Genomic DNA, 13,462 nt, shown 5'->3' with positions numbered 1-13,462 from the left:
CAGCTGTCGTGATTGATTTATCGCGGATTGACCGATTCACTCGCTGAGAGCCCCCCACAGCATCTGTCGAGGATCGGCTGTTCTCTTGCAAGAGAGCGTTCGTCAATCGTTCGCTCGCTCTCTCCTGCGTTCGGTCTCTTTTTTTCTTTTTTCCTCTTTGCTTTTTGTGAAGATCAAACGGCAAGACTTCCATGGTACCAAACCACCAAAATGCAGATGACAGCTGCTTCGTAAATCAAACTGTTGGTTCGACTGCTCAGCCGAACCTACCAGACATGCACTCGGAGAAGAGGCCGCCGCAGCTCGACGCTTCCAATCCGCAGAACTCTCTGTTCGTGAGCTCCGACTCCTCGGACAGCGAGAACATCTGCCATGACGATGAGGACACCTTCCCCGAGGGTGGGCTAGAAGCTTGGTCTGTCGTGTTTGGGTCTTTCTGTGCCATGCTCTCCGTCTTTGGCATCATCAACAGCGCCGCCGTCTTTGAGTCTTACTTCACCCAGCACCAGCTGAAAGGGTATGACCCCTCGACCATAGGATGGATCTTCAGCGTCTACCTCTTCATCGTCTTCTTCGCCGGCATGCAAGCTGGGCCCATCTTTGACCGCCACGGACCGCGAGCCCTCGTCGCGGCCGGAAGTATACTGACTGTTGCCAGCCAAATGCTGCTTGGCCTATGTACCAGTAAGTACAAGCCACAGACCCCAGAGCTTCCCCTGGGGAGATATATGCATAGCTAACCAACTCTTGCAGGCTACTACCAGATCATGCTGACGTACGCTGTTTTGGCCGGCATTGGCGGCGCACTACTGAACGTCCCTGCCTACGGAGCCATTGCGCACTTCTTCAAGGCTCGTCGCGGCTTTGCTACGGGCATAGCCGCCACGGCCGGATCGGTTGGTGGTATCGCTTTCCCCTTGCTCATGCAGGGCCTGCTCCCCAAGGTGGGCTTTGCCTGGACGACGCGAATAATTGGCTTTATTCTGCTGGGGCTCTCCATACCCGCCAACGTCCTGATCCATACGCGCCTGCCTCCGAGCGACAAGGTCGTCTCGGTACTGCCCGACTTCACCATCTTCCGGGACCCCAAGTTCACCCTCAGCTGCGCCGGCATCTGGTTCATGGAGTGGGGCATCTTCATCCCCTGACCTTCATCGTCTCCTACGCCGCCGACTATGGCCACGAGGCCAACTCGTCCTACACACTGCTGGCCCTGCTCAACGTGGGCTCCTTCTTCGGCCGCTTCGTCCCGGGCTTCTTCGCGGACCGTATTGGGCGGTTCAACGTCATCGTCATGACCATCGCACTCTGCGTCGTCACCATTCTGGCCTTCTGGCTACCCGCGCGCGACTCGTGGCCGCTGCTCATCGTCTTCGTGCTCACCTTTGGGTTCGCGAGCGGCAGCAACCTCGGCCTCTACCCCGTCTGCCTCGGGCAGCTGTGCGACTCGCGCAGCTACGGCCGCTTCTTCTCGACCGCGCTCATGGTCGCCAGCTTCGGCACCCTCACCAGCCTACCCATCGGGGGCGCCCTGCGCGACCTCGGCTCGACCGAGACGGGGTGGAAGGCCGTCATCATCTTCTCGGCCCTATCCTACGCCATCGCCATGAGCTGCTACTTTGGTGCCCGCGTCTTGGCGGTCGGTTGGGGGCTGAAGAAGGTATTTTAGAATTATGTGTACACGTTATGTGGCGGAGTATGGACCCTGTCCTACCAGTAGAGAGACTCTCTACTTAGTTCCTGTAACACCAATTCGTATTATAAGACAAGCCGAGTGCATGCCAGCTAAATATATTAAAAGTTTGCCACACGTGTTATGTCCAAATGCAACGTCTTGATGGCTCGTTGGCTGTAACCACCCCTATCATGGTATGTGTTCAGGCAACTTATTTCACAACTGGAAACTTTCGCTGTGAGAAACCACACATGGCTCTCTACCCGTCCCTGCTGTGAAAATCAACTGCATCTATCGACTGCATCCATCGACACGGGTCCTGTCTTACGATGCCCCCTTGTTACCTTAGTCGGTTGATCCGAATGCGTACTACCGGAAATCCTCGGTCGCGCAGCATGCGCCACTGCTCGTAGTAGTTGTCCGGGTTCAGCTCCGCCGCCGTCCACGCCGTCCTGTCGTCCGGCGCGAGGACGCGCAGGTAGAATGATACTGCTCCCTCTTTTTCGTTGCGGTACAGCTTGAAGAAGACGTGCGCCCAGTCGTCCAACCAGATCTCTTCGGAGACCCCATCTAAGCCCATGGACAGGACGGTCACGTCCCGCAGCGCCGGCATCCGCCGGCACAGCTCGTCGTAGTGCTGTTTGAGGAAGAAGAAGGAGTCCACGACTGCGAGGACCAGCCGCCGGGTCCGCGCCAGCTCCTGGTCGGAAAACCGGACCAGGAATAACGGGTATGCGTAGATGGTGTCGACGTCGAAATTAACCCAGTCATAGAGGTCGGCGTTCTGTTTCGTGCGGAAGGCCTGGACATAGAGGCGTCCCGCGAGACGGGCGCGGGACTCGTGGCAGGCGTGGAGCTGGGCGGGCGGCTTGGCTTGCAGGGCGGTTCGGCTGAGGTTATTGCTCCTGATGATGAGCTGTCTAGGCTCTATGCTCAGCTGCCATATTTGTTGGCGGAGCTCGGGGGGTAGACGCGGAAAGGGGTGGAATTGGGACATGTTGAGAGTTGGCTCTTCCAGAGATAAAATGCGCTGGAGTTGTTGAAAGGGGGGTCCTTCTGGTGGTGAATGAAGCGCTTTTCCCGGGGTTCAATTACTTCTAGTCCAAGGAGAAGTAAAGGTAACAGGACAAACGAATTACAAACCTCTAAAAACGGGCAAAGCAAAGGCAGTGGTGGGGAGAGCAAATTTTGGCATGGTGGCATTTCACGCTCCAGATTGCGGAAAGTAAAAGTGTTACATGTACCAGTTATTTTGCTCGCTTCAGGGGCTACATGTGATCATGGACGACTACAGAACTTTCATAGTTCCAGCTGCGGATGATGTACTGCAGGATCAACCAATTTTCAACCATGACCTCTCCCACCGCCATCATGGCCAATGTTTGATATCTCACAGGACGACCGACTATGAGAACGCATATAGTGGCTCCTACTGTTTACGCTGGTAGCCTATATTGGAGGCTGCGTTCCAGAAACTGCCAGCACGGCTGCTTTGTTGTTGACGAAGGCTTTATTTCTTTGTACATAGTTACTACAAAGATCATAGTGTCCTGGTTTACAAAAGACGGCGACATGGATACAAAGACTATTGAGTCTTCTTGAGGACAATGAGTTCGGAATATCTATATAGGGATGGGTTTGCTACAGATCCAGGTTCGAAATAGCATCATCTGCAAGCCTGCTATACAGTTCACAGCGTTGACCGCATTTCCTCCTTTTTTTGTCTTTTTATCCCAAGTCTTGACTCTCCAACAGCCCCCTTTTCCGCCCTCACGCTTTCGAAACCACAAGACTTCCACCGAAGAGTCAAGACCTTCCTTCATTCGTTTTAAATCCGTTTATCTGTATCTATATTCTCACTTCATTTTACCACTCTTCAGCCAAGTCACCATGGCCCCCTTCGCCTCCTTCAGCCTGACCCCCGAAGAGAAGTCCAGCCTGCAATCCGACATCGACGCCCTCATCGCCGAAGTCCAGCGCACCCTCTCCGCGATTCCCCACCCCAGCGTCCACGACCACCGCGAAGCCCTGCGGATCCTGCACGAGGCGACGACCATGTCGCGCGACCTCCAGGACGAGAACGACGACGAAGACGACGAGAGCGAAGAAGACGGGTCCGCCAAGGCGCACCGCGCCCGCGCCCTGAAGCAGAGCCTCGCCGAGGCCGCCGTCCTGCGCGGCGACATCCTGCGCGCCCTCGGCCGGGTCCCCTCGGCCCGCGCCGCCTACACCGAGGCCATCTCGCAGTACCCGGACGACTTCCCGCCCGCCGACGCGCACTCGGCCCTGACTTCGGCCCGTCCCCGGAGACCGTCCCTGATCCCCCCGCCCCTCCACCTCCACCTCGCACTCGTCCTCGGCGGCATCCACCCACCATACCCTCGCGGCCAAGCGATCCGTCCGTCCCAAGCCCATCCCGCCACCCACCGCCGCCAAGCGCGCCTGGACGTCGCTAATGGAGCTGTCGAGCGGCGAGGACGCCGCGACATCTCCTGCTACCACCCCCGACAACACGGCGCGCCGAAACAGCACCCCAAGCGGCAACGCCGCCATGTCCAAGCGGGACAAGCGCCGCGCCGGCGTGTGGAGCGCCGGGTACTACGAGACCAGCAGCGCCCCCGCGCCCGAATCCAACGGGGAGGCGGTCCTGAAGCAGCACCTCGAGCAGCAGCGCCAGGATGCGGCCGCGGACCCCGCGATCCAGGACGTCGGGGCGCGGAAGATGGTTTGTATCGTCGAGCAGGACGAGCCCGCGTCCGACTCGTCCGCTTCGTCGGCCCGGCTGTCCGACCACAGCATCCAGCACAAGAAGAAGTGCGGAGATCTGCGGTCGATGCGGTCGCAGGCGCGGGAGAGGCGCTGAGAGATAAAAGGTAGGTAAGCAGGTGAGTCAAGATATAGGATATGTAAGTTTTAGTTATCCAAGAACTGTAACCGAAGAGCAGGCTTTCAAGTGAAGTATATGGCACGGGTAAAATATGACTTAGGGTTAGTCTAGGAAATAGAAGATCTATTCGAAATCGTGTATGCTATGTTCTTTCTAATGCGTCATTGTACAGTCATGGGCAAGCCTATCGTCTTCGCTTCACAGGGGGATTCCCCGTCGAAACTCCTGGCCTTGACCTTGGATGGACCAGGTGCCATCTCAACCCAGTCGCCGGCAGGGGTCCAGGTTCCCGCCTTGGAGTAGTCCCAGCTTGAGCTTCCATCCATGTAGCCAAACCTGAAGTACTCGTCCAGATTCAGACTGCTGTTGCGCGTCCAGGTAAAGCTATACTTGGCGTCGTCGTCGCCAAAGTAGCTTCTGAAGCGTTCGACGTCGTTGACCAGAATACTGATTCCATCAAACTCGGGGCCAGGGGATGGACCCCAATTGAAAGTGACGTTCCACAGCGGCGCGTTCAGAGCTATGACGGGCGCCAGGATATTCGGCAATGGAGACTCGAATTGGCCATCTCCCTGCAAGGCAGTGGATGTCTGCAGCACAGAGTCGAAACCCCATCGCGCGATTCCGTTGATGAACAGACCCATGAGAATACCCTGGTAAAGCAGCGACGGACGAGTCTGCATGCTCGTCCCTGGCAGCAGCAGGAGGGCCAGGATATAGTGGTGGATGCGAAGACTGAGGTCCGGAAGGACAAGGCATATAACAATGCCGATGATGAACAGTAGGTACAGCTTTAAGAACTTGGTGAGCCGCCCCTCTTGGCGGAAGTACCAGACCTGTGAGACCATGACGACGACCAAGACGATTATGATGATAGCAAGCGCAGCCTTGGCTCCAGGCTGTTGCTGAAGATCATGGGCGTTCAGTCTCTGGATAGGGATGAAGTCGAACGTATAGTTGGTGAGAGCGCCCACCCAGCAGCCACCAAGCCAAAGCACGGTTTTCTCGACTTGTGCAGTCAGCCCCCTGAGTGTGCGCTTCACGCCCATCTTGTCGTACATGACCCATGCAACGAACATGGCCGGGAGGAACTTGCCCAATATATTCGAGAAGAGCCCGGCAATGGAGGTATGGCTCGGAGCATCGGACGCCATACCCACTTGCCAGAAAACTCCGATGAAGACGGGAAAGAAGAAAAGCGGCGCAGAAGTCGTGAAAAGAGACAGCACAGCTGTAAACGTCACGGATACCGCAAGTAGGGGCCACCGGACATCCTTGGAGGAGCACTCAAACCCGGCAGGGAAGCCGAAGGACAGTGGGAAGTACGAGTCGAAGCCTATGCTGGCAATCCCGTTGCGAGGCGAAGCCGGAAATCCCGTATGCTGGCCGTCCAGTTGGACAACACCACATCCACCTCCCCCCATTGGTAATAACACCGGCATGGATGGCCGAGCCGCATATGAAAGAGTCACCTCGATATCGAGCAGCCGAGACATTGCCGCCGTCCGTGGGACCACCCACGACGAGTGGCTGGTATACGACTTCTTGGGTTCCCACGGCTCGAGGATTCAGGACTCGGTAGCTGGCGCAGTTGGCGGGGCACTTGAATGCGAAGCCAGAACCACTGAAGGGTCTGCATGCGCTTCCGTCGAGTCCGCATTGGTTGCCGGACATCCAATACGTCGTGCCGCAGCTGATGTCGCTAGGGACCCCATACTGCGTGACTTCGCTGGACAAGAGGCCTTGTCGCATCACAAGACAAAATGTCAGAATCCAAATGACGACGTAGCCCATGAATAACCAAACTTTGTATTTCGTTTTCGGGAGATATCGCTCCAATAGCCAAATCGGAGCATGCTGTACTGCTGGGAAGAGGGGATTGATCTTCCAGTCTTTCGGCTCAGGCGGGCCTCTCGACCATGTAGTGACCTTGGTGATGAGCTTGCGCGCCGGATAGGGCACCCATTTCCATCGTTTCCATGCTCCTTCGTCCTGCATGAAGCGCGGTGTTGGCAGGTTCGCGTTGTCGTCGATGTCGAGCTGCCCAGCTTGTGCGATCGGGGCGTCCGGGTGGTGGTGAAAGTGGGAATCGGAACGGGAGGGTTCGGAAGATTCTACGTCGGAAACGACTTGGACGGACTCGTCTCGATTGTCGCCGCCCATCTCTCTACTGTTTTGATATGCGCAGCCAAGCAACAAGCGACAGGCCTGCGACGCAATGGAGCATTGGCAAACGTCTGCGGTCTCGGGCTAGACTCGACTAGGACGAAGGATGAAGTCCTCAACCGGGCGCGAGACGGCGAAACGAAGGATAGAGGGGCAATGGCCGGATTACGCGGTCTATCACAGGCAAACAGTAAGTAGGGACGGAAGGTGTAACAGTGGACGGCCAAGCGGTGAAAGATGGTGGGATCAAACAACAGAAGATGATGCCAAGAGAAAGATATCTACGAGGGAAACAACTACAAACACAAAAAACATGGATATGTACGACGCAGGACAACGCAAGAAGCAAGCAAAGGATGACGGCAAAGTTGGTTGGATGATGGACGACGGGGCGGATGGGTTTTGCTGACGACGGTGGAGCAAGACTTGACTTGGGCCCTTGGGTTTCAGCTTGGGGGAATGGCAGGCACTGACAGTGGCAGGGACACTAAGTAGAGACACTAGAGACGCTAGGGACTCTGCTTTCCGGACGAACCGGCTGCGTTTTGATTGGGAGTTTTGGGGGTTTTTGTGCCAATCAGGCCCCCGCACACACTGACACACCCTGCTCTGTCTCAACAAGACCCAATCGACCAAAAGCGGTCAAGTCTGCTTTTCTTTTCTTGGATTTGAGGCCGTGGAGATCAAAAATAACATTTCGTCGTCGGCCCAAAGTGGAAGTAGTATCGGCTGTACCAACGCGCAATCATTCGCTCCGCCGCGATCATCGTTGTTGATTCTGTGTTCTTGGTATAAACTCTTGCAGGTAGTCTGCGCGGTTCGGCCTTGCGCACAAGCAAAGATCGAAGATCAGCCCTACTAGGTTTTGCAGGATTCCTGCTGCCAAGCTTCCAGGCGAAAACATGAGTGCGCCTGCAGTGAATGGTGACGATATGTCCTTCAAAATCATACAGCCTGCTCTTGAGCACGGCCTGGCCGCAAGAGTTGGCCGTCTTGCGACAGCCAACCGGACCCCTCTAGAGACTCCGACCTTCGTGGGCGTCACATCAAGAGGTGCCATCCCACACCTGACCCCGGATGTCATCAGCAAGCATACCGATATCCGGGCCGCTTATATGGCTTTGGAGGACTGTAGGTGCCTCTTGCTACCTCTATCGTTATTCGCATCTCTTGTGCTGACTTACCAGTCATAGAAAAGTCCAGCAAGAGGAAGTCGCCTGCGATCTTCAGCTTGCCCAAAGACGGTTGCAGGCCCCTGCACGCTTACACGGCCACGCCATCCACCACATACACAATCCTGGCTCCTAGAAGGACTCCTGCTGTCGTGGCTCAAAATGGCAATGGACCGAAGCACATTTCGGTCCTCACGTCCACAGGCTTTGAACGTGTCACCTGTGAGAACTTTTGCACGGCGGTCGAGCAGATTATGCCTGACATTGTCGTCCCGCCGGCGGACCTGACTTTCAGCTCCACCACGCCAGGTGCAAAGCGACAGGCTTATATGGTCAAGCGGACTCAGGAGTGGCTGGATGAGTTCTTCACGCACCTCGACCCAGAGAAGACGCTGAAACCTTCGGACATTCAGGTCTTTGCGCCCCTTTTGCCGTTGTCGTATCCCATTCAGTGGGAGTACTTGAAGCACTTGGCTGAAGAGCATGCTGCTAAGCTAAACGGCCTGACGCTCTACGATGTCAAGATACTGCATGACCTGAAAAACCACCCTCAGCTCTTGGATCTGCCTCGCATGTCGATGGAGTCACCCGAGTCACCTCAACAGATTCTACGACAGGTTCGACTTGGCGTTGACATTTTCGCTTCTCCTCATGTTAACAACGTATCGGATGCGGGGATTGCGCTGAACTTCAGCTTCGCCCCGTCCAGCACAGGTTCCAGCGGACTTCAGCCCCTGGGCATTGATATGTCGTCCGAAGAGCATCAGACCTCTGTGAAACCGTTTATGGAAGGTTGTGGCTGTTACGCGTGCACGAAACACCACCGCGCCTATCTGCAGCACCTGATGAACGCCAGAGAAATGCTCGGCTGGACACTTTTGCAAATACACAACCATCATGTCATGAGCGAGTTCTTCCGGCAAATTCGACAGGCAATAGCCGATGGAACTTTCGAAGAAAAAGCCACCCAATTCAACAAATATTATGAGTCGGAGCTGCCCCTAGGCACTGGGGTGCGACCGCGTGCACGCGGCTACCACTTCAAACCGGAAGCGGCACAGCCCAAGATCAACAAGGCTCCTTGGAACAGGCTTGAAGGTGAAGGAACTCCCGATCAGGTAGCGGCTGCTGAGGCGGCGGGTTTGGCCGTAACGGGTCCGGCAGCAGGCGGAAGCGAGACGCCATTAGTGCCAGAGGCCGATGCTGCTGCTTTGGCCAAAGAAGGGTTTGCGAAAATTGAAAGGGCTTGAAGGCAATCCTCATCAAGGTAATTTTCGGCTTGATCACAGTCGCATGGGAACGACTGTCTGGTACAATAAGCCAGAGCCTTTCCAATATCCGTATGGACATCAAGCCTCAGCGTGATGACCTTATGGGCATTGATTGGCGCATGTTTCTCCACTGCGCCCACGATCGGTTCCTGAAAGTCAAATTCTGGTGCCACTACGGAATATCCCTACAAGCCGGCGGAGCGCTTCGTGTCTAGGAGTGGGCCAGAATGTGGCAGGAGATGCCTGCAACCTGGGGTCGCAGACTTCTCTGCGTATTTTCTGCATGGCCAATATTCCGAATGATTAGGACCGAGGGACCGGGTACGGTGCGTGCGATGCGTCGCCTGGTATTTTCCGAAGCAAACCATGAATGCCCATCCGTCCTGCCGGGAACAGTGTCTCGGTGCCCGATTGGGCAAGTCTGATGGTGCCTCGCAGCGCTACGCCTACTGGACAGTGGTGCGCCTGGAACAAGCGGCGTCCTCAAGTGGCCGGCATTCTACATTCTGGATGTCTACCAGCAGACTACTGCTCTGTTGATATATGGCCCCCAATACTTATGATATCACCAAAACCAACCAGTATGACCTTTTCGACTCTCTCTTAGTTGCAGTGCGGCGTATTGCCAAGCCCGTGCAAAAGCGATCAAGCTGAGCCAATATGCCAAGCCTACGTGGGATGGGAAGATGCATCTAACGTCTCCCACAACCGGCCAATCACATCGGCGAATCCTGCCCACGTTTCCTCGACTCCCAATATTACCGGTCGTGAACGTCCTGCATTTGTACACTCGCCCGTCAGCATCTAGTTGCCAAGTATTCAAGGTTGCCAGGAACGCCTCGCCTTCGGTGTGTTTCCCGTACATACTGCCCCCCGCGCTCAATTGTGACAGAGACTGCTAACTTCAAGCCAATGATGCCAAGTCCAAATTTCGGCGCGTTTGCTTTGTTGATATGCCGCCAATTAGTCTATTCAGTTGTGTGTTGAGTTCCTGTCAACCATCAGAGCACGTGGGCTCTATAGCTACCGTGATTCCTGTGCACCCTCAGCGGCTGGCAGCCGTGGCGCCAAGCGAGCTGGTTATCTACTCCGACCCTAATGTCACTTGCATGCACAATATGTACAATGCAGCCGTGGTTCCCTTGGCATGCCATCATCACCCCAGCCGAGGATTTTTCACCATGATATCTCCAATGGGCAATGTCCACTCGCTGATGTTGCTGCTGAGACCATGTCCGTACATCCCTAAGCAAGGTTAGCGTTCCACTGCATTGGATCCGGGTAACTCGTATATAACCAACCGGATTCTCCTGCATGCGGTGCTTCTGTGCTATCTTGCCCTCAAGGTTCACAAGTCGCACGTGGTGAAGCAGAGTCTATCAGTTTGATTGGTCTGATCCTGTCAAGATGATGGCTAGCCTGAACACTCTTGCCGTACTGGCAGCTTCATTGACTGCTGTCTCGGGTGTAGGTCACGCCAATCCTCATACGCGTCACAAACTTTCGCAACTAACCAATATTCACAGCAATACTACCAGAGACTAGGTACCTGTCCCACATTGGGCTGCGTGCTGGTAAGCTTTTGCCAGCGTCCACGTAACGAAACAAAGCATCCATCAACTAACACGGATACTCAGCCACCGGACCAGCAGGATTTCCTGCCCGGCCAGTACTTCGACCTCCGCCTCGAGGTCCACGCCCCCGTCAACGGGTCCGAGGCCTTCAACAACGGCGTGCCGGATGAGAAGTTCACCGTGACCATTGCGAAGGAGGGCGGCGCCGCCGCCGAGGACGTCGCCACGTTCTTCAAGCTCGACGAGCCCAAGCTCGAGAAGTGGACGTTCAAGTGGTACGAGGACCTCTACGCCGAGGACGCCAAGCAGGCGTCGGTCGTCAATGTCGCCTCCAAGATCTACCGGCGGCTGGCGCTGTACGAGCCGGGCAAGTATACGGTCACGCTCAACTACTACGACGGGCAGAAGACTACCGCCGAATGGGTCGTCCGCCCTCTGGCTACCGAGAAGAAGGCCAAGAACATTATTCTATTCATTGGTAAGCACCACACACATCTTGGAGAGTTAACTATACGGCAAGCGCTAACGATGCGATAGGTGACGGTATGACGACCAACATGATTACTGCCGCCCGTCTTCTGGGCCACAAGACCATCAACGGAAAGTACCAGTCGAACCTGCAGCTCGACCACTTCCCCGTCATCGGCCACCAGATGGTATGATCCAAACTGATGGGAGATGCTTTCCTGTCTACCTCCGCTGACTTGCGCCGCAGACCCACTCCATCGATACCTTCATCACCGACAGTGCCAACTCGGCCTCTGCCCTATACTCTGGTCACAAGTCCACCGTGAACGCTATGGGGTGAGTATCCTCAGGAGAAGCACCATAACTCATGTGTAGCGAGCTGACCGTGCTAGTGTTTACGCCGACTCATCTCCCGATATCTACGACGATCCCAAAGTCGAGACCATTGTGGAGCTGCTCAAGCGTATCTGGGGTTCCGCATGGGGCGCCGTCTCCACCGCCTTCATTGCGGATGCCACCCCTACCGCACTGACTGCCCACACTCGGTCCCGTGGTGCATACGGCCCCCTTATCGACCAGGCTCTGAACAGCGTCACCAACTACACCTGGACCAACCATGGAGGCCCTGATGTGTACTGTAAGTTAGATTCGGTGTATGTTTTCGCTGGTTCGGACGCACGCTAATGAGCATGACGTAGTCGGCGGCGGTGCTGAGCAATTCATTGCCGGTTCCGGATCCTACCAAGGCAAGGACTACTACCAGGAGTTCGCCAAGGCCAACTACACCGTGAGCTGGAATAAGACAGCCCTGGCCGCGATTCCCAACGAAGAGAAGGCCCTGGGCATCTTCTGCCGCTCCAACCTGCCCGTCTGGATCGACCGCAACATCCTGCCCGACAACACCAAGAACCTGACCAACGACCCCTCGGGCGCCAAGGCGGCCGCCACCGACCTGCCGGGCCTCAAGGACATGACCCTCAAGGCCATCGACGTCCTGCACCGGCGCGGCGGCGACAAGGGTTTCTTCCTCATGTCCGAGGCCGCCTCCATCGACAAGCAGATGCACGCCCTCGATTACGACCGCGCGCTCGGCGACCTCCTCGAGCTCGACGACACGGTTCGCGCCACCGTCGCGCACCTCGAGGCCATCGGGGAGCTCGAGTCGACGCTGATCCTCGTCACCGCCGACCACGGCCACGGTTTCGATGTCTTTGGCGGGGTCGATACGCAGTACCTCCGCGACCAGAAGACCGATCGCGAGCGCCGCAAGGCCGTCGGCGTCTACCAGAACTCGGGCCTGTCCAACTACCAGGTCGAAGCACCCGGCGTCTCGTACTCGACCGGCCCCAACTTCCCCGTCAACGTGAGTAACTACCATATCCCGAGCAACGATTCCCGTCCTCGACCGTTTTGACTAACCACCACCTCTCAGTGGGACCCCCGCTACGCCATCGCGGCCGGCTTCGGCGCCAACCCGGACCGCCGAGAAAACTACCGGCTGAGCCCGACGCCGCGGACGCCCGCGACCAACACGCCCGGGTTCTCGTCGGCCGACTACTTCGCCAACGGCGCGGACGCGCCCGACGGCTTCGTCGTCAACGGCACGCTGCCCACCAACGAGGCCCAGGGCGTCCACTCGCTGACCGACGTCACCATCTACGCCATGGGGCCCTGCCAGGAGACCTTCGGCGGCACCTACTCCAACATCGACGTCTTCTACAAGATGGCCAACTGCCTCGGGCTCGCGCGGCCGGATGCCGGGGAGGGGAAGGCATGTGCTAAGGAGAAGAAGCAGGACTGAGATGGAGAAGCGGGCGGCGGTTATGTTGAGCTTGGATAAGCGTAGAGGAATGAAGAAGTAATGTGTAGTCAAATAATCACTAGACCTAATGTGTAGATAATACTTGGTGCTCTTCTACGTGACGTAGCTATACTTGTCGGTCGTCCGAACTATCTCACCTTAATCACACGAAAGTAGCAGCCAACTATGTCCCCCACCCCAATGTCGAGGTAGAAGCTCGACTCTCGAGTTATTATTAATGGTTGGCTTTATCCGCACGTCGTCCCCATTGGGTGCACTCATCCTGACGTCTCTTTGTCTTTTCAATCGCATGTCTGTTCACCAGAGTATATGGACTGATTTCGCTATCAACATCTACGACATTTCTGACAATGTCCACCTATCGCACATATTGACTTTTTATCCGAGCTTTCCCTGCCTTTCGCAGCGGGTTTCTCTAGAGCGGGAG

At 56.2% G+C, this 13,462-nt stretch overlaps 6 protein-coding genes across 6 annotated transcripts; 4 read left to right on the top strand and 2 right to left on the bottom strand.

Annotated features, from left to right (window-relative positions):
* Positions 1-275: 275 nt before the first annotated feature.
* On the top strand, positions 276-1,669 carry PG997_013534 (major facilitator superfamily domain-containing protein; the record flags this gene model as incomplete). Its single annotated transcript, XM_066817848.1, has 3 exons — positions 276-684; positions 754-1,046; positions 1,103-1,669. The coding sequence occupies 3 exons, from the start codon at positions 276-278 to the stop codon at positions 1,667-1,669; spliced, it is 1,269 nt and encodes a 422-aa protein (XP_066663540.1).
* Positions 1,670-2,015: 346 nt separating this feature from the next.
* Positions 2,016-2,672, bottom strand: PG997_013533 (uncharacterized protein; the record flags this gene model as incomplete). Its single annotated transcript, XM_066817847.1, has 1 exon — positions 2,016-2,672. One exon carries the CDS (start codon positions 2,670-2,672, stop codon positions 2,016-2,018), a length of 657 nt encoding a protein of 218 aa, XP_066663539.1.
* An 893-nt stretch (positions 2,673-3,565) lies between these two features.
* On the top strand, positions 3,566-4,538 carry PG997_013532 (uncharacterized protein; the record flags this gene model as incomplete). Its single annotated transcript, XM_066817846.1, has 2 exons — positions 3,566-4,027; positions 4,086-4,538. 2 exons carry the CDS (start codon positions 3,566-3,568, stop codon positions 4,536-4,538), a joined length of 915 nt encoding a protein of 304 aa, XP_066663538.1.
* A 185-nt stretch (positions 4,539-4,723) lies between these two features.
* PG997_013531 (uncharacterized protein) lies at positions 4,724-6,725 on the bottom strand (the record flags this gene model as incomplete). Its single annotated transcript, XM_066817845.1, has 2 exons — positions 4,724-5,976; positions 5,999-6,725. 2 exons carry the CDS (start codon positions 6,723-6,725, stop codon positions 4,724-4,726), a joined length of 1,980 nt encoding a protein of 659 aa, XP_066663537.1.
* A 905-nt stretch (positions 6,726-7,630) lies between these two features.
* On the top strand, positions 7,631-9,150 carry PG997_013530 (uncharacterized protein; the record flags this gene model as incomplete). The annotated part of the gene is made up of 2 exons (XM_066817844.1): positions 7,631-7,859; positions 7,916-9,150. 2 exons carry the CDS (start codon positions 7,631-7,633, stop codon positions 9,148-9,150), a joined length of 1,464 nt encoding a protein of 487 aa, XP_066663536.1.
* A 1,428-nt stretch (positions 9,151-10,578) lies between these two features.
* On the top strand, positions 10,579-13,014 carry PG997_013529 (uncharacterized protein; the record flags this gene model as incomplete). The annotated part of the gene is made up of 8 exons (XM_066817843.1): positions 10,579-10,638; positions 10,698-10,745; positions 10,809-11,223; positions 11,283-11,401; positions 11,461-11,549; positions 11,606-11,850; positions 11,912-12,576; positions 12,646-13,014. 8 exons carry the CDS (start codon positions 10,579-10,581, stop codon positions 13,012-13,014), a joined length of 2,010 nt encoding a protein of 669 aa, XP_066663535.1.
* Positions 13,015-13,462: the final 448 nt, after the last annotated feature.

Source organism: Apiospora hydei (assembly GCF_038363865.1).
Source record: "Apiospora hydei strain CBS 114990 chromosome Unknown utg000009l_segment0_segment0, whole genome shotgun sequence".
In the NCBI taxonomy this organism is placed as follows: Eukaryota; Fungi; Ascomycota; class Sordariomycetes; order Amphisphaeriales; family Apiosporaceae; genus Apiospora; species Apiospora hydei.
This window is presented reverse-complemented; position numbering and strand designations above follow the sequence as displayed.